The sequence below is a fragment of the Bubalus bubalis genome, chromosome 9 (genome assembly GCF_019923935.1).
Source record: "Bubalus bubalis isolate 160015118507 breed Murrah chromosome 9, NDDB_SH_1, whole genome shotgun sequence".
Lineage (NCBI taxonomy): Eukaryota > Metazoa > Chordata > Mammalia > Artiodactyla > Bovidae > Bubalus > Bubalus bubalis.
Window position 1 is genome coordinate 107,872,125 of NC_059165.1, and position 24,806 is coordinate 107,896,930.

Consider the following 24,806-nt stretch of genomic DNA (forward strand, 5'->3'; position numbering starts at 1 on the left):
CTACAAAAATAACCTTGGGCTTTAGGAAACCTAAGTCTGTCACTAGGAGCCTGGTTGAAGAATTTATATTTTTATAAGGGAAATAGAGTTCACATTTCTCTAGGTAGCAGTCTTTGAAGATGGAATGCTAGTGGAGGGGTTGAAGGGCTTATTTCCCAGGCTCAAAATAAACAAGTTATTTTAGAATTCTTGTCTGATAATTTCAATATCCGGAGTCTTTGCTCCAGATTGTTTCTGCTGGTTGTTTACCATGGCATCTTAGTTCCCTATTTGATTGATTAGTTTTTGGTGCTATGCTGTTCCTTGTCTTCAAACAATTATATTGGAGGAATTCTAAAGCCTAGCTGCAGGCATGTTCTTTCAGGGAAGATTTGCTTTTGTTTGTGCGAAGCACCTAATGGTCTGGGATGTTTTAGAACACTCAGGGGAGGTGAATCTGGCTTCCCACCCACACGAAGGCTGTCTTGTGGTCATAACATCTTAGGGGTTGGCTCATTTGCCTCTTACTGTACTGAAGTGCACACACATCCTTGCAATCCTCTGGATGCTACAGAGAGGGGCACACGTTCAGTTCTGGCTTCTCCTTCACCCTGAAGTGTGTAGCCCTTTCAGTTTCCAGCTTTAAAATGGGAGGGTTTCCTTTTAGATGCCCCCCCCCCGCCCCCCCCGCCATGAAACTGACCTTGGCTTTTGAGCTCCGTTTACCTTGCCACAGCAGTTTGTCAGAAACCAGCTTTTGAATCTTCCTGAATCTTCAAATGCCATCAGGCAGAAAGCTACTTCATCAGTCACTTTCTAGGATCACATTTTCACTTAGGTTTTGACCTGGTAAATCTTCATGATCTTTTCAGCTTTTTGATACTTTTAAGAAGATTTTAAAAATATTTTATTGTGCCTTTTAATTGTTTTAATGAGAAGATTTGGGTTTTAATAAACTTGTCCTCAATCATCACATAGGTAGAACGCTCTGTTCTCTCAAACCCTTCCGGTCAGGTGCCCCCACCTCTCCACTGAAACTGCTTTGATAAGATGCTCTTTGTTGACAGTGCCCTTTGCTAAACTTGATGATCATATCACCTACCAGGAGCCCTTGACATAGTTGATTACTCTATTTACTTGGCTTTGCCTGCATGCTCGGTCACTTCAGTTGTGTCTGGCTCTGTGCGACCCTATGGACTGTAGCCTGCCAGGCTCCTCTCTGTCCAGGGCATTCTCCAGGCAAGAATACTGGAGGGGGTTGCCATGCCCTCCTCCAGGAGATCTTCCTGACCCAAGGATCGAACCTGTGTCTCTTACATCTCTTGCATTGGCAGGCAAGTTCTTTACCACTAGAACCACCTGGGAAGCCTCTCACTTGGCTTTCAGTTCAGTTCAGCTTTAGATCAACACGTTTTCTTTGTTTTCCTCCTGCATTACTGGGCTGCTATTTCCTCCTACTTTTTTCTGACTGTTCCATGGTAATAACATCTTCAGGTAGTTCTCTCTCCTCTCCCTGACTGCTTAGTACCATTCTATCCTCTGACCTCTTCTCTTTTCTCTTTATATTCATGCAAATGAATGGTTTAAAATACCATCTGTAGACTGAGGACAGATTGAGGACTCCCAACCAGTCTTACATGTTCAGCATGGGCATCTGCAGTGTAACCCAGATTCATGTATGTAACAGCTTACTCAAGGTTTCCACTAGGATGTCTAATTGAGATCTCAATCTTAACATATCCAAAATCATATTTTTCCTCCCCCAAACTGCCTGGGACTGAGGCATGAGAGAACAAAGGAAAAAAAGAAGGATTATGGTGAATTTTCCTAGTCCTTCTAAGATCCTTATCTTGATCCAGAACTTGAGGGATTATTGTGGAACTCTTTGTTCAAACCCTGGTGCCCAAGGCCAGGTTTCAAACTAGGGCTATTCAGGTTTTAGCTTTATCCTCAAATATGCCTGTTATTGTTTATTTTCTAGAGTCCTTAAATAGCTATTCCATGCTTTTTGTCCAGGTTTGATAGCAGCATTCAGAGGCAGAGAGAGAGAATGGAGTCTACTTACTCCACATTATCCAGAACTGGAACCTAGAATAAAATTTTTATTTTTATACAGCATTGTGTTTTTCCTAAGTTAATCACCTGAATGTTTTGGTTAGATTAATTCCCACAGATCTTTAATTTTTTCAGATGTATTGTCATATGAATCAGCCATTTTTTCTACTTATTTCACTTTTACACTGTAGTCCTCCATTTGGACTCCTTGGTCCTCCTCTGATTTAGACTACTTGCTTTCTAAATTGCCTACAGGGGATGACAGAGGATGAGATGGTTGGATGGCATCACTGCCTTGATGGACAGGAGTTTGAGCAAGCTCCAGGAGTTGATGATGGACGGGAAGCCTGGTGTGCTGCAGTCCATGGGGTCGCAAAGAATTGGACACGACTGAGTGACTGAACTGAACTTACAACTAGATCCTCTCTTCACTAATTTCTTGGATTGGATCCATTGCTTCTTGGATCCCATGTATTCTTTCTTGCTTTATTTTGTAGTTTTTGTTGGAGTATATTCTCCAAAAGCATTCTAAGGAAACATAAGAGATGAACTTTACATCCTTGCATGTCTGAATATGTCTTCATTCTGCCTTTGTTTCAGATTGGTAGTTAATTGATTATAGAATTCTAAGAGTGGGTAAGAAGCAATGAATTTTTCTCTAAGTAGATTTGTAAATAATACCTTTGTTTCTAGTTCCATTCCTCACTTGGGCACCCTGCCATGTCCTACTCCTGTATCCAAGACCTCAGTCTTTCCCAGTCAGTGTCTTTAAGAAAAAAACTATCCCCCTTTCTCATTTCTAGTGTGTAGGTGTCTGCTGATGGCTTTCTGCATCTGGTGTGAGTGTAGAGGTGTTCAGTTCAGTTCAGTTCAGTTGCTCAGTCATGTCTGACTCATTGTGGCATGCAAAGAGTGCAGCACGTCAGGCTTCCCTGTCCATCACCAACTCCTGGAACTTGCTCAAACTCATGTCCATTGAGTTGGTGATGCCATCCAACCATCTCATCCTCTGTCGTCCCCTTCTTCTCCTGCCTTCAATCTTTCCCAGCATCAGGGTCTTATCCAATGAGTCGGTTCTTCACATCAGGTGGCCAAAGTATTGGAGTTTCAGCTTCAGCATTAGTCCTTCCAATGAATATTCAGGACTGATTTCCTTTAGGATTGACAGGTTTGATCTCCTTGCAGTCCAAGGGACTCTCAAGAGTCTTCTCCTACAGCCACTATGGAGAACCGTGTGGAGATTCCTTAAAAAATTGGAAATAGAACTGCCATATGACACAGCAATCCCACTGCTGGGCACACACACCGAGGAAACCAGAATTGAAAGAGACACGTGGACCCCAATGTTCATCGCAGCACTGTTCATAATAGCCAGGACATGGAAGCAACCTAGATGTCCATCAGCAGATGAATGGATAAGAAAGCTGTGGTACATATACACAATGGAGTATTACTCAGCCATTAAAAAGAATACATTTGAATCAGTTCTAATGAGGTGGATGAAAATGGAGCCTATTATACAGAGTGAAGTAAGCCAGAAAGAAAAACACCAATATAGTATACTAATGCATATATATGGAATTTAGAAAGATGGTGATGATAACCCTGTATGCGAGACAGCAAAAGAGACACAGATGTATAGAACAGTCTTTTGGACTCTGTGGGAGAGGGTGAGGGTGGGATGATTTGGGAGAATGGCATTGAAACATGTATATTATTATATGTGAAACAGATCACCAGTCCAGGTTTGATGCATCAGACAGGGCGCTCGGGGCTGGTACACTGGGAGGACCCAGAGGGATGGGATGGGAGGGAGGTGGGAGGGGAGTTCAGGATGGGGAACACATGTTCACCCGTGGCAGATTCATGTCAATGTATGGCAAAATCAATACAATATAAAGTAATTAGCCCCCAATTAAAATAAATAAATTTATGTTTTTTTTTAAAAAAGTCTTCTCCAACACCACAGTTCAAAAGCATCAGTTCTTCGGTGCTCAGCTTTCTTTATAGTCCAAATCTCACAACCATATGTGACTACTGGAAAAACCATAGCTTTGAATAGAAGCACCTTTGTTGGCAAAGCAATGTTGACATAGATGGACTTTCAAAATAACTTTTTGTTTTCTCTGCCTCTGCCCAGGCATACTATACCTCTTTTTCTTACCTACTACTTGTATGCATTCAGTCTTCATGAGAGACTCTTGTGCAAATTTAACATTATATTAAAAGTTAAAATTGGCATTAATATCCAGGTATCAACATTGAAACCTCACAGTGTAGCAAATTAGAATCTTTCCATAGGTCAATATGTTACATGGAAATTATCTTTTAGGCAAGAAATGTTTAAAGTTGGAGTAGAATAGTTATAAGAAGTGTCTGGCTTTCATGTAAACAAGGAGATTCAGTAACCTGATTTTGGAAAATATGTGTTTCCAGAAAACTATGGTACATGATTTGGGAGAAATCGTATAATATTTTTTGAACCTAATGTGAAGTTAAATTTTGACCAGTTCTAAAGGGGCCAACCTTGATTAGTTAATCATATTGCCTCTGATGTTACTCTATGCCTGTATGTTATTAAACTTGTGTGTGTAAACAATTCTGAGATGAAAACATACTGAATGAAAATGACTGAGTCTTCATGTTAGTAGAAGTAAGTCCTCTGTCTTAATGTTATTGTTCACATAGTTCTGCTATTGGTTCTAATATTGCGTTTTACCCACTTTATTTTTTTAGAGATGAGAATTGTTTTAAAAAATGAAGGATTTAAATTTAATATATTTGCAAATATTTTTCTCCTGAGGTTTGAATTATGAATGTTCAGAGTCACTGGGGATTAAAAAAGGTGAATGAACCATATATGCTCATTATGAACCATAATAAGCAGCCACAGTGTACGAGGCACCATGAGGATATGAGAACAAATCTTTGTTGGAGTTCACAGAAATAACAGAAGTGCCAGCAAAGTCTTCATGAAACTTGGCTACACACAGTAAGATCTTTAAAACTGGAATCAAGTGGTAAGCAATGTGGAGGATGTTATGCATGGATACTTTTGGGAGAGTCTTGTGTTTTTGTAGGGGTGATGCTCTTAGAGACATAGATTTGCCTTTAATTTCTGGAATTTCCTAGTTGTGTAACTTGGGGCAAATCTTATACATTCTAGTCTTTAGTTTCTTTACTGATTAAAAAAAAAGAGCAGACCAGAGAATTTTAAGTATCCTATCTGTTTATATTATTTCTGCCATTCTTTGTCAATGAGGATGTAGTCTGAGGATGGATCTTAAAGGGCTTTTGTTACCAATGTTGTATGTTTAAACTTATTAAGTAGGCAATGGGGATAGACTCGAATAAGTGAAGAGAATATCATAATTATACTTATTCACTAGGAAAGTGGTTTGTTAGCAAAGATGGTTATCAGGAATACCTGTGGAGGTGCTAAAAAAGCAGCTCTTTGTATCTTAGCCCTACTCTAACAGATCCTGTGGTAGGAAAGTATTGTGGATGCCTGAAGTTAGGGGGAGACTGGATCTTGAGAGTCCAGTTATGCAGCTGTTACAATAATTCGTCTGAGTTAAATGAAAGTGTCGATAAAGGAAGTGTCTGTGGCTATTCCTTGAGAAGTTAGTCATGATGCACCTCTTCATCTTTTGGGTTTTCTATAGCCATCAGCTTTTCTTACCCTTTCTAGTCATTTTTATTCATACCATCATAGGGTAATAGGTATGTTCACATCATGGGTAATACTCACTGAACATATACTTTCAGTCAGGCTCTGATAGTACATCATGTCAAGAAATTGATACAAACCCTTAGGTTTGTGGGGATAAATGGTTATCTATCAGCTGGATATGATTATCACACTCACTGTATAGATTAGAAATCTGTGAGTTGTCCTAAATCACAGTGTTAACATAAGCGTTTTAAATGTGAAGTCTTTCTGAGTCTAGAAACCAAACTGCCAAGCTGTACTGTCATGGGTTGGAGAGCTTGTCATTCTGGCTGCCAGAGCCCTCTGCTCACCTCTTTTCTCTCTTCTTTTTATCATCTTCCCCCAGTGTAAGGTGACATCAAAAGGTGTTTCTAAGAATGCTAATGCCTACGTGATTGAGAACAGTGTTATTTCAATGAATGAATGTGTCCACCACACTAGTCTGCCTGTAATACACTGTGAAAAGACTCATGCACAGAAGCTGTCTCTGAGATATTCCCAACACAGTAACCAGAGTGTTCCTTTCAACTTAACCATCTCGCTCCTCTTTTAAACCCCTCCCAGGTAACCCTCCAATGTCTCCTCCTCTCCCCTAGAATAAAGGCAATTCTGTAATTATAATGACCTGCGGGGCTCCATATGATTACCCTCATTCTCTCATGTGGTAGTTTTATATGTCCACTTGGCTAGGTTATATACTCAGCTATTCAGTCAAACAGTAATCAATGTGTAGTCATAAAGGTATTCTGTAGATATGGTTCATACTACCAGTGTACTTTAAGGGGAGAGAATTGAATATCTTCAATAATATTAGTGGGCCTCATCCAATCATCCACTGTTGACAGCCTTGGAAGCAAAAATTCATGTTTCCAGGTGGAAAAGAGATTCTGCCTCAAGACTACAGCATCAGCTACTGCCTGAGCTTCCAACCTGCCACCTGCCCTTCAGATTTCCAACTTGCCAGCCCCCACAATCACGGGAGCCATTTCTTAAAATATCTCTCTTGACATTAAGAATTACACATACATAGAAAGATAGTACACACATTCTATTGGGTACAGGTTAGACAGGTAGATAGTTACAAAGATGATATATATGTACTATATATTCTCTATATCTCTGTAATCTATCAGGGTTCTCCAGAGAAACCAATATGTTCTCTTGGTTCTGTTTCCCTGAAGAACTCTTTCTGATACACCTCAGCTAGCTTTTTCACATTGTTTCCTTCTCTCAAACCTGCTCCAACCAAGCCAGGCTCTTGACTGGGTCCTCAAACCTACAGGCATACCCTTGCCCTTGGGCCGCCGCACTGGCTGCTCTATCCGCTAGACCCTTCTTCCCCCAGGTAATTCCATAGCTCACACCCCACTTCCTTCAAGTTCCACCTTTTCATTGAAGCTTACCCTTAACCACTCTATTGTAGCCCATCCCCTCTGGCCTTTTCCATTCTCCCTACCCTGCTGTTTCCTTTTACCCACAGCATTTTAGCACCTCCTAATATGTGATTTATTTATCTCATGTGTTATTTATTGTTTGTCTCCACCACTTGTATGTAAGTTTCATGAAGGAGACAATCCTTGTCTATTTTATAAACTGATGTATCCAAGGTGCTTAGCATGTAGTAAAAATCCAGTGATAATTGTTGTAGCAACAATGAATGAGAAGTCTGTAGAGATCAATGAATCAGAGGGACAGGGGGCCTGAGATGGGGTGTTGGGACTGGTCAGTTGAGGACTCTGCTTAATGAGTAGGGTCTGTATGGACAGTGATTGGTAGGACTAGGAAGGTCAGTAGTAGATAAATGGGTCAATAATTGGGGCTTCCCAGGTGTCCCTAGTGGTAAAGAACCTGCCTGCCAATATAGGAGATGTAAAAGATGCAGGTTCAATCCCTGGGTTGGGAAGATCCCCTGGAGGAGAAAATGGCAACCCAGTCCAGTATTCTTGCCTGGAGAATCACATGGACAGAGGAACCTGGTGGGCTATAGTCCGTAGAATCGCAAACAGTCAGATGCAACTGAAGTGACTTGGCATGCATGCACGTGGAGATCATTAAGGAGACCAGCTATGGCAGAGGCTAATTATCTTGCCCAAGGTCATCCATCTAACAAGTTGCAGAGCTGGAACTGACCTCAAAATGTCTTAACCTTAATGCTGTACAATTCAAGATGTGAAAGCTGACTGAAGGAAGTATATAGTGGAAGGGGCAAGACAATGTCTGTGGATCCTGGAAGTTTTCCCTGAGTAGCAAATCAGAATGGAAAAAAACTCAGAAGCTGATACTACAGGTAAATTCAATACTTAAGAGCTCTGGTAGAATAACTTGATCTGTCAGATTATATCAGTGAGCAGTGCATGAAGCCATGATCCTCTAGGCTGCTGCACCCCTCCTGTGACTCCTTCTGCTTCCGGGTCTGCAGGTGAAACAGAACAGTCACGGCCTGATGCGGGTGCTGGGGGAGGGCAGAACCCACAGCAATGCTCCTGTAAATGTGGGGAGTTGGTGCCCTGGCATGATGATTTTGACACTGGTGTGTAGGATGAGAGGAGGGAAACACAGGGAGCAGAAAGACTAATGTTCTGCAACAGTAATCCATGAACGAGATGATGAGGCTTAACATGTCCAAATCCAGTCCCATCACCATTAGTGCCTCTCTGCACCCTTGTTTTCCTTTTTTCATCCAATCCCCCTACTCAGTCTTCTCCTTTCAGAGCTGTGCATGCATGCTCAGTTACCTTAGTTGAGTCTGACTCTTCACAACCCCATGGACTGTAGCCCACTAGGCTCCTCTGTCAATGGGGTTCTCCAGGCAAGAATACTGGGGTGGGTTGCCATGCCCTCCTCTAGGGATCTTCCCTATCCAGGGATTGAACTCATGTCTCTTACCTCTCCTGCATTGGCAAGAGGGTTCTTTACCATTAGTGCCACCTGGAAAGCCCAGTCAATCAGTCGTGTCCGACTCTTTGTGACCCCATGGACTGTAGGCTGTCAAGCTCCTCTGTCCATGGGATTCTCCAGGCAAGAATACTGGAGTGGGTGGCCATTTCCTTCTCTAAGTCTATCTTTATTCATACTCTTTGCTTCACAGTTTAAAATGGTGTCTCTGAAACTCCCAACCTATTTGTCATAGATTTCAGTACTCTGCCATGTCCGCACTGGAGATGACTTCCCCCTAAAAGCCCAAGAGGCGGGAAACAGTTACCCTTGGGAATATTTCATATTTAGAGGCAAATATGTCAGTATGACAGAATATTCCTGAAGAGGCTTCTTTCTATAAAATGATGGTAGAAAGATTCACTTGGAATTGTGCATTTTATTCCATTTTAGAGGGAATTTTGCAAATCAATAACTATATACAGAAGCAACAGAAAGCCCAAATCAAACTTTTAGGAAAAGTTACATTTATTTAATAAGAAATTACTGAGTAAAGTGAGAGACAATGAATGTAATGAATTTGAGAGAATTTTCCAAAGATCACAAAATGTAATAAATGTGACAAAGTTGTAGTGAATGTGTCCCCAAGAAAATCACACTATGAAAATGCATAAGAATATAAATAATATTTTTAAAAAATCTCTCCTAGGGGAAGGTTACAGGGCATAATGAAAGTTTTTAAAATTATGAATTTGTTCATTATCTTGATTATTGTGATGATTTCACAAATAGTTACATATGCTAAGACATATTAAATTGTACCTTCTACATGCAGTTTATTGTATGTACCTTCTACATGCAATTTATTGTATGTACCTTCTACATGCAGTTTATTGTATGTCAATTATATCTCAATAAAGCTGTTTTGTTGGGGTTAAAAAAAATTTATAAAATCCCTCCTGTACAAATCTCAAAACACTGGACATACTGAATAAAAGCTTATACCAAAATGTAATCTTACTCTGCTTTAGAGAACTCATACTGCAGAAAATACTGTGACTATAATGTGGAAAAGCCAGCAACCAGAACCCCGTTTTCACTGGAACATATAATCCACACAGAGGAGAAATCATTCAAGGGCCATGAATGTGAGAAAGCCTACAAGTATAGCCCAGCTCTTATTCAACAGAGAAGGGAACACACAGGCAGAATGCCTTATAAATTCCACAAATTTTGGGGAAAACACTTTTTTCAGGGGTTCAAATTGACTGGATATTGGAGAAGGCAAACTATGCATGCAAATAACATGGAAAAACCTGCAGGGACCTGTCAGCCCCACTAAACAGTGAAGAAATGATCCAAGGGAGAGATCTTATGTACACACTGAATGTGGAAAAGCCGTCTTCCAGGAGTCAGACCTTTGTACACATTAGAGAATTCAGAAAGGAGAGAAGTCTCACAGATGTACTAAATATGACAATGCCTTTGGCAATAGAGGAGGCCCCCACGGCACACAAAGTGTGTGCATGCCTCCTTTATGAGTGGACTGAATGTGAGAAGGCCAGAAGAAGACGGAACTCACTGTGCCTCAAAGAAGCCGCATCAGAGAGACCAGTCTTAGTGAAGTTAGGTGGTGTTAAAGTCTTCAGCAGGAAGCCAGGACGCTAAGTCAGAAACTTCTTATGGCAGGGTGTGTGCGGGGGTGCAGGTGAAGAAATCCTCTAAACATGGAAAAGCTTTTACTAAGAAATAATCCAAATTCTAAATCATAGAGTTCAGAGTGGGGGAAACCACAAAAAGGTAAAAACTGTGGAAAGATTTTCAACTAGAAGTCAAGACTCACTGCATAACAGAGAATGTATACTGAGAGAAAGAGCAAGGAAACAATAAATACAGGAAAACCTTCATTTGGAGATGAGAGCTCATTATTCTTGAAGAGTTAATATAGGAGAAAAACCCTATTAAAGCACTAATGTGGAAAAGCCATCAGCAAGAAAATACACCTCATTGTACATTGGAAAACCCACACAGGAGAGAAGCTGTATGAAATAATGAATTTTGGTAAGCACCAAGCAATATATGAAATGTCATAATTCACACTGCAGAGAATTCCTAGGAATGCAACAAATGTGGGGAAGGAGAATCTGTACACCAAAATGGTTATTCTGAGGAGAAGCCCTTTTAAAGAATGCAGAAACACCTGGTCCCAAGGTCAAAATGGATTAGGTACAGATTCTGTCTCGGGGAGAGTCTCTATTGGATGAAGTACAGTTGAATCTTCAAAACCAGTTCCAGACATTAGCCACTAGAGAATTCATACTGATAAATAAAAAGAGTCAATTTAACAAATTCAAATTCTACCCCAGGCAAATAAAATTCCATAACTTAAACCAAACCTTTTGTTAAAAGTAGATTCCTGAAAAACGCATTTGACGTCCAGGCATTTTCCTTCCCATGCCTCATGCATGCCTTTCAAAGGCAATCTCCCAGTAAATATTGGGAGAGAACAGTTTGGATATTCATCCCAAGTTATCCACTTGGAATGAATCCGTACCATGGACACAACTCTCTCTGTAACTGGTCCCAACCTAGGACTTGAGAACAGGCATCAGAGGAGGGCAAACGCCACACTGATAGTGTATTCTCACACCACACCACCACACAGTGCGTCTCATTTTCTTAAAGTTCAGGGTTAATTTGAGCGAATACACATGGGAAGGGAAAAAAAATAAGCTGTTCTCTAAGTATGACATCCCTCAGATCCCAGGAGAAAAGGGGTCAAGGAAAAGACTCTGACACAAATAACCTCATAGGGCACCCCATTCCGTCTGTCCTGTGCAGGCCCATCTTCTCCCACAGGGCTCTCATGCGAGGCTCAGTCCCTCTCTCTGTACCAGCAAAACATTGACCCAAGCCCAAGTTACACAGTCCAAAATACAGAGTCACAGAGCTCTTGTGGAAAGTGCTCCTCTCTGGCTCCAACCCTCTATTACATTCTGGAGTCTACATGTTCTCATATGCTGCTCAATCCCTAGATTCTGGTGGTTGATCAAGGTGGAGGAAATCCACTCACACTGGGCCAAGCCCAAGGCTTCACCACGATCTCTGACTTCAAACCAGTGAATATAAGTTTAATCCCTCTCCAGAAGAGGAGTCTCTCAGTGCCTGTTCTTGGCAAGATGGAAGCATGAAGCCAAGACCCACAGAAAAACGGGGCTGAAATGTGTCATGTGGGTCCAGCCCAGTTCCATCTTGCTAGGCCTGGCCTTTGTGGACTCCCCACCCTGATTGCTCACTGTAGACCTGGACTCTTCACAGCTTCCATTATGAAGCAAGGAAACAAAGACAACAGAGGAGGGGGAGCAGGCGTCCCATTCTTCCTCTACTTGCTACTTGGGGCCTCTGTGTCCTCACCCTTGGGTGGGGCTGCCACTGTGGAGGTCGTCTTGAGGCTCCGTTTCCGCTTCTGCACGTTCTGCTCCGGGTGGAAGAGGATGACGTAGGTCTTGGGTACATAGAGCATGCCGAGGGACACGGACGCGCTCAGGCTTAAGGACACAGTCAGTGTCGTGGTTTGGATGTAGATCTAAGCCACACAGGAAAGGACCAGGTGGACTCAGCCCAGCTCTCGCCCACCCTCTGCCCCCACACAGCCTGGAAGTGAGTCCATTTCAGTCAGCTGAATGGGAATGACCACACGATAAAGATGAGCAGTGTAAACAAAGGCCCCATGGCATGAAGAACTGACAGTAACCGTGTGGCTCTGGTGTAGGCAAGAAGAAGGGAAAACAACACATGACCAAGGGAAGCAAGAGGTTTATTCACAGAGAGCCACACCTAGGGCAACAGTCTGCCTGAAAAGGGCTAGAGCATGTTAATAAATGAGTGAACATGTTTTCAAATATACAAATGAATGGATTAGCACAACCTGAATAAAGGAACAAGTGGACAAACAAAGGGATCATGAGGTGAATAAACGAAAGTTACACGCGGCATATGAATAAATGAATGCATAGTGGTCAAACAAATGAAATGACAGATGGATTGGCAGAGATAAATGTATGAAAAGGTAACTTAATAAAAAAAAAAGTTAATTGGGGGTAGAAGCATGGATGAACAAATGAATGAATGAACAAAGGGAAAGGGAAGGAGAAAACAACCAGAGGGAAACGAGAAAGACAAATGAGTACATGAATGAATCAGCCAACCAATCAATCATTCATATGGGCCCAGCACTTAGAACAATTGAGCCGCTCTGTGGACAAGCAGGAAACAAACGAGATCGTGAAACCCAGTGAGGTCGGGACCCAGATTACCTTTTCAGCAGATTGGGCAGTGCCAAAGAAGATAGGCACAAAGGCCAGCCAGATGATACAGGTGGTGTACATGGTGAAGCCAATGGGCTTGGCCTCGTTGAAGGTCTCGGGCACGCCACGGGCCTTGATGGCGTACACGGTGCACGTGACCATGAGCAAGAGGCTGTAGCCCAAGCAACCAATGAGGGACAGATCGGACATGTCACACTTGAGCACGCCTCTGGCCTGTTCTGGGTCCGCCGTCCGCTGCTCTTCGTAGTCAATCACACTGTGCGGGGGCTGGGCCCCCAGCCAAGCCAACACTCCGACCACCTGCGGGAGGCAGCAGGGTATCAAGGACACACCCAGCCTCACCCTCGACTGGGATCTCTGGCAGGGTAGGGTCGCTTCAAGGCTCCCGGCCTGCTGAGTGCAATGCTCAGGCCTGAGGCCACCGCGGAGATGGCAGGGTTGTCCAGGAGGGCAAAGGCCAGTGACACAGGCAGGTGGGGAGGAGGGGCTGCAGTGGAAGTATGTGCTGGGAACATCAGGGCCGACTGGGTAAGGGGGCCTAGATGTCCTCTTCCTGGACTTCAACCAGTATCAGTGCCATTTACTGAGCTACACAAGGCGGCAGAGGGTGAGACGGTTAGACAGCATCTCTGACTCGATGGACATGAACTTTCAAACTCCAGAAGATAGTGGAAGACAGGGGAGCCTGGCATGCTGCAGTCCATGGGGTCGCAGAGTCAGACACGACTTAGTGACTGAACAACAAACAAGGGGAAGTGACTGCAGGCAGAGGCTCTGGAACTGTGACCCTAAACATACCTCCTCCATCTACCAAAGGGAACCCTCATAATCTGTTGCGAGGATGTGATGGCAGCTTAGGGGAGGAGTCAGTGCACGTCCCATTAATTTAGAACAAGGCCCAGCAGAGATGCTCCTCTCCATGGAGGCAGGATCGTGTGTCCTGCAGATATGAAAACACTAGCTGGATCCAATCTAACCATATGGGACACCTCATTCCTGAGGACCCCCTTCCTTCTCCAGATCCAAAGAACTGTTGAGCAAGACATCATGAAATCACGTGGGAATGCATAGTGAAACTCAAAATAGAGAGGCACCGGATAGAGAGTGGTACGAATGCAAGCTTATGCTGGGTGGCCAGGGAGGTCAGAGTCAGTCACAGGCCCTAACAAGGAGCAGATGGAGAATGAATTCCTTCACAGTGAGGGGAGACATGACCTTGAGCCAAGGGAAGCTGGGCATTAGGAACCAAGACATCTGCATAAAGGTGGGACCTGGGAAAAGCTGTCCTATACACTTGTGCACACCATTCACTGAACAAGAATGCTTGATTTGGGAGGAATGAAGCCGAATCCTAGCCAGCACTTCAGTGCAATGCTGTGCATCTGGAGTAGGGCTATGTGACCCTAGAGGAAAGGAAGTTTTTAAAGGAATTTGTGCATCCAGAAGGAGCATCTTTTTGTGTCTCCCGAAAGCAGAAGCTCCATGAACAAGGGACTAATAAAATAAAACTCCACCCACTGTCTAGAAAGGAAGCATGGAGGCTCCTCTTATAACTCCTCTAAATGGGGGAGAAAATTGCCCACGAGAAATGAAAACTCAAGGCCTATGATACATGGGCATAGCAGCCAAAATGCACCTCACTGAGTTTGCAGCCTAAGTAATTGACAGAAGAATTAGCATCCAGTACACATGACAAACTCCTCTAAAATCACAGAAAGTGAGCAAAGCACAGGAGCCGGCACAGGCACATTACAGAAGACAAAACCTCAAAGGCCAGCTGCGCTAGAAAGGAGAGACGAATTAAAATAAGGAGACAGCCTTTCACATCCATTATATTGCTAAATAACCTTGTGATGGCGGAGGTGTGCATCTCTGAAAAGATTTGGGATTTCTAGAAAGGGAGGTCTAAAGTGGGGAGTCCATAGGTCAGCCAGAGGAGAGCACTGAATGTAAGCACCTCCATCCTGGGGTGAGGGGTGCCACGGAGGTTTCAGGCAGGAAGCAGTGAAGTGCCTTCCGAGGATGGGCTGGGCACTGAGATGCTGGCCCTGACGAAGGACACTCAAACCCATCTATATGCTGGAAGAGGGCAGCACCTTCCTGTTGTGGACATTTGCATGGACTGAGGGCCATGCGTGGGAATGATGCAGAGCTAGGTAGGAAGAAGAGCTCTCCTGGAGTGGAGAAAGAGCTGTGTCCAAATGACTTGAGCACCCCACTTGGCCCTGAGAATTGGGCTGGCTCTGCAATGTCACGCACACACCTGTCTCCTAGTACCCTTTACATAACATGGGAGCCATTTGCAATGTTCTCTTACCATCTCAGAGGAAACCCAGAAGGAATTCTGCTTTTGCTGTACATATAGCATGACATTCTGGCTATTTATGGAACTGGATGCTTCATTCCACAGTAATATCATCAGACCCTATGCCTCTCATCCAGGTTACCCAGTCACTGACTGGGCAGCAGGAACTCCCCTTATGGAAATAGATTCTCTGCTTAGGGGAAATTCATCAGGTATCTCTTTGCCCTGAGAGCCAAACTGTGGAACATCATGTTCAGTTTATGAAAATTATTTCACTGTTTTACAGAAAAATCACTGGACGCTTGCACTCCCCACCTTACTGATTCATTTTCCTCCAAGGATTAAGCAGGAGGAAACAGTTGCTCCTAAGTGAGTTCTACTTAAAAAAAAAAAGTCCCCTAGCTCCTGGTGCTTTTTTTTTTTTTTTAAACATAGAGACCAAAATAGAAGAGTAACTCTGATTTTTAAAGTGGACGTTAGTGCCCGTGCCCTCAGCCCCAATCCCATCTGCCAGCCCGTCAACTTGGAGCCTGCGGACTCACCTGCACGGAAGTGAGGCTGAAGGTGATGACGAGCTGCGACGTGGGGCTGATGAAGGGCGGAGGCGTGACGGAGCGCTTCCCTTGCTCAAAGATGCGGTAGATGCGGTTGGTCTTGGTGAGCAGGGCCGAGTAGCTGAGGGAGGTGCCGAGGCCGAGGAAGAGCCTGCGGGTGGCGCAGACCGCCGCTCCGGGCTCAGCCACCATGAGGAAGGTGATGGCATAGATGAGGAAGATGCCGGTGAGGAGGACGTAGCTGAGCTCACGGCCAGAGGCGCGGACGATGGGTGTGTTGTTGTGCCGCACAAAGGTGGCCACCACCGTGGTGGTGGCCATGATGCCCAGCACGGCCAAGAGGAGGGGCGGGGCTGCCCAGGGCGAGGACCAGGAGAGGCGGACCACCGGCGTGGGGCGGCAGCCCGTGTGGTTGCGCGTGGGCCTCATGTGCCCTGGGCAGGCCTCGCAAGTGAACTCGTCCACCTGGAAGCGGTACCCGTCGCAGGCCTCGCAGTGCCAACAGCAGGGGACGCCCTTCACCATCTTTTTCCGCTCCCCCGGCCCACAGGGGAGGCTGCACAGAGACTCGGGCACCTCTCGGGGGTCTCCTGACCACTGCAGGGCTTCCACCTGGGACAGGACACCGCGGCCTGTGACTCCGGCCCGCAGGAAGGTGGGCCCGCCTCCCTGCGCCCAGAGCTCAGCCTGTGCCACTTACATCCAGCCTGAGGGTCTCCGCCCACTGGCCCACCGCCTGGTAGCTGCCGCTGCCTGCACTGCCATTGGTCGCCTGGTACTGGAAGATGTCGTATCGCCCAGGCGCGTCCCCATTCTCATTGAACATCACAGGGGTTCCTGCGCTGCCTGAAAGGAGAGCCTGTTATCCTTGGCTGGTTCTCTAGCCCATCGAAGGCCAGGACAAAGGAGGAGCTTAGCCAGCACGTGAAAAGGTGCTCAGTATCACCTATCATCAGGGAAATTGCGATCAAAACCCCAGTGAGATTCCTCCTCACACCCATTTAGGATGGCCACTGTCGAAACAACAGAAAGTAAGTGTTGGCATGTATGGAGACACTGAAACCTATACTCCACTGATGGGAATGTAAAATGATGCAGTAACTATGGAAAATAGTATGGTGGTTCCTCGAGAAATTAAACAGAATTACCATATGATCCAGCAATTCCAATTCTAGGTGTATACCCAAGAAAACTGAAAGCAGGGATTTGAAGAGAAGTTTATACACTTCTTTGTTCACAGTAACATTATTCACAGTAGCTAAAACACGGAAGAAATGCAAGTGTCCATGGACAGATGACTGGATAAGCAAACTGTGGTCTATACATACAATGGAATATTATTCAGCCTTAAGAAGGAAGGAAATTCTGACACATTCTACAACATGGATGAATCTTAAGAACACTATGGTAAGTGAAATAAGCCAGTCACAGAAGGACAAATACTGTGTGATTCCGCTCATCTGAGGTACTTAGAGTGGTCAAATTAATATTGACAAAAGGTGGAATGGGGGTTGCCAGGGGCTGGGGGAGAGGGACATGAGGCGTTAATGTGTGATGGGTGCAGAGTTTCAGTTTTGCACAGTGAAGAGTTGTGGAGACTGACCGCACAAGTGACACCATTCAACTGTACTCTATGTGTCCATGCGTGCTAAGTCACTTCAGTCCTGTCTGACTCTTTGCGACCCCATAGACGGCAGCCCACCAGGCTCCCCCGTCCCTGGGATTCTCCAGGCAAGAACACTGGAGTGGGTTGCCATTTCCTTCTCCAATGCACGAAAGGGAAAAGTTAAAGTGAAGTCGCTCAGTCGTGTCTGACTCTTAGTGACCCCCATGGGCTGCAGCCCACCAGGCTCCTCCGTCCATGGGATTCTCCAGGCAAGAGTGCTGGAGTGGGGTGCCATTGCCTTCTCCAATGCATGAGTATGTCACTACAGTTAAAAAAAAAGAAGAAAGCTTAGGTATCTAGGTAAAAGGAAGAGTTCAGACTTAGAAAGGTACTGATTTGAACAGTAAGCCTTATTTCTTTTAGAAGCTTGTTCTACTACCCTGCAGAGCTATTCTGGAGTGATATTATGGCATGCCCTTTTATTTATTTATTTATTTAGCCTCACAGCATGTGGGATCTTAGTTCCCCAACCAGGGGTCAAATCCATGGCCCCTGCAGTGAAAGCGCAGCATCTTAACTGCTGGACTACCAGGGAAGTCTTAAATCATGCTCTTTAACAGGGAGCTTAGCAGAGAGAAGATGCTCGACACTTGGTGGAAGAACAGTTTTTAATTTTCTAAAGGATAGTAATTGAACACGATGTGAAGCTTTCCCCACAAACCATAAGCACAGCTGAGTCTATCTGGGCCTTTTCAAAAACCCTTACTCTGAGCCCTGACCACGTATCAGGCCCCCCACTGGTATCAGGGGGACACGGATCCATACCCTGTGCTCAGGCAGCACAGGGCCTGACTGGGGAGGCATTTGGAAGCTGAGGTGTGGAGTGGGACGTCTGTCCACAGTGCGGGCAGTGCCCTGAGAGACCATTCCAGTGCCCTGAGAGACGATTCCAGACTCTCTACAGTGGCACAAAGAGTTGTGTGCGACCCTCTGAGAGGTCCAGGCAAAAAGACACAAACAAGTTCTTCAGAACCTGGAATCTGCAGCCTGGGGCAGGGGGTGCTCAAGCCTGGGGAACAAGGAGTGTCAAAAACTGGTCCCCAGGACTTGGCCCAAGCCTCCAGCTCTCAGGCCCAGGTGCTCCCACTATCCCCTTCTGCTCTCCCAATCCTTCCATCTTGGGCTTTCCCAGGTCCTGAGAACTCCAACCCAGCAGGCATCCCCTCACTCACACAAGGGCTCTGGCTCCCACTCACCATTGAAACGCACAGCTCGAATATACTGCAGCAGTGTCCGACCATCAGTGGGCTCCATTGCTGGGCACAGGCCTGTGTGCCCGGGACAGAGAGCCTGGTGCATGCTGTGGAGGGCGTGGGCAATGGCGTACACAGCATCAATCACAAACTGCACCTTCCCTTCCTGCTCGTAGGCAGAGTCCCGGCCGATGCGTTCCTCACCTGTCCTAGGGATGCCCAGAGGAAGTGTGCCTGGCCCCCAGGTGCCCAACCTGGCTTCCCACCCTCTCCCTCTCCACCCTTACCAGCCACCCTGGGCAGCTCTCACCTGTGCATTTGCGGGTGGAATCGTCAGACTGGGTACCTGAGCTAGTCAGTTTGCAGTTAAAATTCTCTTCCCAGAACTCAGCAAACCAGATGTTTCGGCGGTTGTTCTCCAAGGATCGAGTCATGAAGTACTGGTCAAATCCTGAGAGAGAGGGAAGGAGGAAGGCGGGGAAGCACCCATATGAGCCAGCCATGGCTCACCACTTGTGTTCCTTCACCACTTGCTGACTTTACAGCTGGGGATGCCCATGTGATCAATTTCTGGCCTGACTGATGAGTTCAAAATCATCTAGGGACTCTGCAGTAAATTTGCCAACTCTGAGCCTCACCACATAAAAGAATTTTTTGCTGCCTTGTCTTTCCTGGTTAGGATGCCGCTGTGAAGATGTAATGGGTGGAGCTTCAGCAGCCACTTTGTGAATAAGACATCACAATCAAGAAGACATATAGCAACTACAGAGGATGGTGAAGCAGAAGGGAGGACAGAGCTCAAGATTCTGAGAACATCTTTGACTCATTGCCCCAAACATGAAGTTTCCCCTACTTTGAGATCTCTTGTCTTGTGATGGGATACATTTATTGCTAAAACTACTCAGTCTAGTTTATTGCCTACAATTGAATGCATTCTAAGGGAAAGAAAGAGTGTAAGGGGGTGTGTGCACCTCCAAGAGGCTGGGAGCCCCTGGAAGTCAGGGCTCAGTATTGACAAGGGCCTGTACTTCACAAAATAGCCCTGTAGTACCTCATCAAGGTGTCTTTAGTTTAGCCTTTGGGGAAATGAGCAATCCTAATGTAAAGTGACCATCTTTTTTGCCTTCTTCCAGATATTCACAGGTGGGATGGTGGAGGAGGGGTAGAGAGGCAGGCCTCATTAGTTGATCAGTAGGACAGTAAGTCCCACATCCTTGTTTTCTCTCCCTCTCACACTCATCTTCAAATTAGAGTGCCTTTGGCAGGACCAAAATGCAGGCACTGATTAAAACAAAACAAACAAAACTTAACAATTCTTCACCCTGTATAGTGGTGTGTGCATTTCTTCATTTGCCAATTCATTTCAAACACTGTTTGGAGGGATGTGTTCATAGAATCTCAGGATTCTAGAGTTCCCAGAAGGGACCCTGGGTCATGGTACAATTTTATAGAAGGGGGAAATGAGCACCCCCAAGAGGGGATCATTGTGGGGAAGGATAGATATGGGTGGGAGATGCAGGGGAGGGCATGCCTCCACTCACCATCAATGGAAGCCCTTTTGGGCAGGATGGTGATAGCTCCCACGGCCACATCCTCCAGGTTCAGGACGGGTGAGATCTTGGCTCCCCAGCTGTCTGAGCCAACCCACAGGAAGTGGCCAGTCAGGTTGGCCTGGCGTGCAGCCTCCAGAACCCTCCTGGTAAGAACAGGGTAGGGTGAGGGATGCCCTGAGGTCCTCCTCCTACTTAACCCTGGTCACGTTCCAGTCTTCTCTCGCCATCTATCCCATTCTGCACCACTCAGCAGACCGTTGTTTATCAGGAAACATAGGCTATAGGGAGTTTAGGACACTGGGTTTCTCAGGTAGTAAAAGGCCCAGCCAGGCTCTGACTCCAGGCCTGCCCTCTCGTTCTGGACACGGCTCCATGCTGTCTTTAAGAAGGGCCTGCCTTCTCCGGCTGGGGTTCAGGCTGGGGGCCATGCCTCCTGCTGATAACCTGTTGCCCCAGGAGTTGTTCCCTGACAATTGTTACATGTGCCCACCAGTCTCTCGCCCACTGTTAATTATAGAATTAGCATTCTTATGTTTCTCTGGCTAGGCTTGCAGCATTGTGACCCAGACCAGGCCGGGTTCATTTCTGGGGCCACCAGATACAGAGAGAACAGTAGAAAAGGTATGCGGTGGCAGGAAGGTAGGAGGGGAAGAAAGAGGGGAAGGGAGGATGTACATGGCTGGGATATGGGAGACGAGGCAGTAGGGTCTTCAAGAAGAGCTACAGAAGAACACGCCCTCTGTCCCACCTGATGTCATCCTCGTTGGCGAAGATGATGATGCCCCGGGCGTTCGGTGTCTCCATGAGTCTCTTGATCACTTTATTGAATTCTCCTGGTTTGGGTTCCCTGGGAATCTTGATGGACTGGGCAATACAGACCCCCCCTGGGTGTCGGAGATGCCAAAGTCAGTCATTCACCCACCAAGGCCACCGCCACCCATGACTGTGGCAGGGACTGAGTCTCCCAAAGGAAAGGGTGCCTACCCACAGGGGGCACCATCCAGGCTCCCCACTATAAACCCAGAGCCCCACCTCACAGCTTGCGCCCTGTCTGACGGCATTTCCATAGGCCCCTCAGGCCTCAGACCACCCCCCTCTGCCCTGGCCCCAAGCTCACCAGCCTCTCGAGAGATCTGCACAAAAGCCTCAACCCCACTCTCGCCATAGTTGCCCTCAGAGGCCAGCGTGGACACGTAGTTCCATCCCAATGCCCGCACTATGTCCACCATGGCCTGGGCCTGGTAGGAGTCAGGAGGCACCACGCGGGAGAAGAAGTCATAGCGTGTGGCGTCGCTGAGCTCAGGGGCCGTGGAAGCGTAGCTGATCTGGGGGATCTAGAGTGAGGAAAGACACCCGGGCTGTGGATGGAGGGTCAGTCACCCTAGGTAGGGAAGGCAATGAGGACCCAGGACCCAGGGGCAAGTGGGAGCAGCCTCTCCACATGGAGAGGCTGGAAGATGCGGAGAAAGACCTGCATTTTGTGAATGGGATTAATGGAATATGGGGTTCAAGTCCAGTCTGCAGCTGCCAGGCACTGGCTGCAGCATTCACCCAGGGAAAGGGACCTCTGTCAGCCCAGAGGAAGACACGTTTCCCCAGTTCACATAAAGGGGTGGTCTGCAGAGGCAGGCATCAGCCCCAGGAGCGGCTGAGCAGGCAGGAGAGCTGGGAAGGGGCTGTGTGATTGAAGGTTGTGTCTAGTCTAACAGAGAGGCCTGTTTGGAACTGGGTTCATCCCAGTGCATTAGAGTGATTAATAATGGGGATTATGGCTGAGCTGATTCAGGAGAAAGGATGGAGGCAGGAAGTGTGAAAAGAGACTGGTGGTGGGAGAGGCTAGCAGAGTAGAGGGATGAATCCCTCATGTTAAAGAAAGACACAAGCAAACAACAACAAAACGGACACACACACAAAAGGGAGCAAGTGGGGGCTGGTGTGAAGGTCAGAGACCTGGAGGTTCTGGAAGAAGGAGATTGGAACTGGTCCAGGGGAGACAGAGATGTCTGAAGCTGAAACAGAGAAAGGGTGGAGTATGGAGACGTTATGGAAAGGGGAGGGGAAGAGCGAGAAGGAAAGAGGAAAGGGAGAAGAGAGAGAACGAGAAAAGGAAGCAGATGAAGGCCCATGGGCAATTAATGGACGCTGTAGTTATCCCGGCACTTCATCTTCAGAACAACCTTCCCAGACAGGCTTGCGTCTGGCCCAGGGAGCAGGGCTTCTTGGCTAACTAGAGTGATTCTCGAAAGGAGACTAGACCTCAGGCACCCCAAAGACTAGGGAGAGACGCTGCACCCCGGGCGCGCCCCGGGCTCTCACCGCGAATAGGCGCAGCACGTTGGCGACCATGATGGAGACAGAGCTGGCCGAGGCGCCCACGACAGCCACCACGCGCTCCGGGGGCGCGGTGCGCAGCGGGGGGACCCCGCCGGGGCAGCGCACGGCAGCCTCTTCGCCGTCGCGGCCGCGGATCAGCGCCTGCACGAAGCTCAGCGCCTGCTCCAGCGCGTACGTGTCCCGCGAGCAGGTGTCGAGCAGCCTGGCGCCCAGGCGCACCCCGGGCAGCAGCTCGGGGTCGGCGTTCACGCGGTCCAGGGCGTACAGCATGGCCTCGAGCCGGTGCACGCCCTGCTCCTTCTTCAGCTGCCCGCACGCCCTGCCCGCCGCGCCGCGAGCGTGCACCGGGAACAGTCCGCCCAGCGTGAGGCCGCCCGCCAGGCGCACGGAGCCCGCGGCGCCCACCACTCCCGCCTGCGCCAGCGCCAGCAGCAGCTGCAGCAGCGCCGGGACCCCGGCCATCGGCTTGGGGGCTGCAGGAGGAGGACGGGGCGGGGACGGGAACAGACGGGGAGCACGCTCTGATCGTGGAGCAGAGAAAGGACCCGGGTCGGGGGAAAGAAGAGGGAGCCCCACAGTCCTTGGGGACAGGGGAGGTGCGCAATATATAAATGTTGGCCGAGCCAGCTGGAAGAGAGGTGAGGCATCAATTCAGCCAGCCTGCCCGGGACACCTGGCTCTCACACCCTCTGAACCTCAACCCCCGGGTCCGCCCCGCCCGACCAGTGTCTCCGGCGCTCCAGTCCTGCCCATCCCCAGCGCCCACCCAGGCCCCCTCTGAAGCCACACTCACCTCCGCCAGCCGCTGTCGGTTCAGTGACAGACGCAGAGGGCTCCGAGAGAGAGAGGATTTAAGGATTCTAGGGAAGGGATGAAAGGCCGCCCTGAGGGCGGAGACCCGTCCTGAGCAAGGCCTGTGCACACGACTGGCCCTCTCAACATCTCCGTTCCCTCCCCCTCCTACTCCTTGGGTCTGTTTCTTTCCTGTCTTTGGATATGTGGCTGACACACACGTTTCTCTGTCTGCTGGTCTCCGTGTTACTTTTTGTCTGTTTCTGGCTTTCTCTGCCCATCCCTCTCCCTTCTCTCTTCTTCTATCTCTCCTCCTGTCTCTGTCGATGTCTCTTTCTCTCACTGTCTCTCTCTGTCTCTTACTCTTTTTCCCTTACTCTTCCTCTCTTTCCTGGCCACCAGTGGCTTGGCTCAAGCTGCCTAAAGTACTTCCCAACTTTCTCCTTGCAAAATCCTGCAGTAAACCCATGAGTGGAGTGAGAAAGGAACACGGGTTGAACGAAGGGGAGTGCCCCTGAACGGGAAGATGGTGAACAGGGCTGAGCCAGGAGGAGGCAGGAACAAGCAGCCCTTCAATGGTAGCGAGGTCTCTGCTTACCACACACACACACAGCACGAGACAGTCCTGCAAAGAAGACGGTTCTACCATCAGACCCTTTATGCAGACAGGGAAATAGACACCTCAAGGGGTTAAGTGACTCAGTCAAGGTCACACAGTTGCCATGTGTCAGCAGGAGGCTTGGTACCCAGGTTGGTGTGAAACGACCAGCCTTCACTGCCTTTGAAGGAGGGAGGGGACAGGGCAGATTTGCCGTGCCGTTCCCACCCCCATCTCTTATATCTGATGGTAGAATCCTAAGGAGTTACTCTCTTGGTGGTTCATAAAGCCTTCTTGGCTCTGGGGGCTGAAGCAGTAACATACCATGTGAGGGTCTTTGTATCTGAATTTCCTCATCTTATGTTTTGGGCCAAGGTGACAGGGATTGGCCAAGAATACTTCTGCCACCATCCGCAACTGAGGCCCTGGATTTGCCTTTGACACCAGGCCCAAAGTGCATCCTGGAGACAGGTGGTCAGCTCCCAGCCCTAGGGATTAGCAAGTTCTAAGGGGGAGGGGTAAGGGGGACTGAGCTGGGGGCGCTGAGCTGGTTTGGGCTCCATTAGAGGGTGGATTAGGTCAGCTGTGGGGATTTGTGTAAAGCTGTCAGAGGAGGAAGCAAAAACCATGTCATCCTTCTCTCTTCTCTCCCCACATAGAAGGGCCCTGAATATCTCTGTTTTCAGAGCCATCCAGGCACCTGTGCCTGGCACAGTTGGGCGGTCCAGCTTGGTCTGTTGGACCAAGGTTGGCAAGGATGGGGCACTTAGCTAGTGCCAGGCCCCAAGCTTGATGTTGCAAAAGTCTGTATGACCTGGGCATTTGAGGTGGTAGGGTGCTGCTGCTGGGCTCACACCATCCCT

The 24,806-nt window shown here is 47.5% G+C and overlaps 1 protein-coding gene across 3 annotated transcripts; it reads right to left on the reverse strand.

Moving 5' to 3' along the window:
- Positions 1-10,325: 10,325 nt before the first annotated feature.
- Positions 10,326-24,305, reverse strand: GRM6 (glutamate metabotropic receptor 6). 3 transcript variants are annotated; one of them, XM_044948490.2, is made up of 11 exons: positions 23,347-24,305; positions 22,536-23,180; positions 21,337-21,553; positions 20,968-21,103; positions 20,208-20,362; positions 18,977-19,117; positions 18,670-18,870; positions 16,508-16,653; positions 15,796-16,419; positions 12,937-13,248; positions 10,326-12,206 (listed from the first exon to the last, which is right to left on the reverse strand). In XM_044948490.2, the coding sequence occupies exons 2-11, from the start codon at positions 23,013-23,015 to the stop codon at positions 12,003-12,005; spliced, it is 2,616 nt and encodes an 871-aa protein (XP_044804425.1). In that variant the 5' UTR covers positions 23,016-23,180; positions 23,347-24,305; the 3' UTR covers positions 10,326-12,002. The 3 variants fall into 3 exon arrangements, with proteins under 3 accessions (XP_044804425.1, XP_044804426.1, XP_044804427.1); XM_044948491.2 differs by lacking the exon at positions 23,347-24,305 and having other exon boundaries at positions 22,536-23,314; XM_044948492.2 differs by lacking the exon at positions 10,326-12,206 and having other exon boundaries at positions 12,224-13,248; positions 23,347-24,300.
- Between the last annotated feature and the right edge of the window lie 501 nt (positions 24,306-24,806).

Excerpts from the sequence above, each read along its gene's own strand:
- GRM6 (XM_044948490.2), bottom strand. The coding sequence starts at position 23,015 with ATGGCCGGGGTCCCGGCGCTGCTGCAGCTGCTGCTGGCGCTGGCGCAG. Across the intron at positions 19,118-20,207 it reads CAAAAGGGCTTCCATTGATG|GATTTGACCAGTACTTCATG; the intron begins GTGAGTGGAGGC and ends CCTCTCTCTCAG. Across the intron at positions 13,249-15,795 it reads TCAGCCTCACTTCCGTGCAG|GTGGTCGGAGTGTTGGCTTG; the intron begins GTGAGTCCGCAG and ends TGCCTCCCGCAG.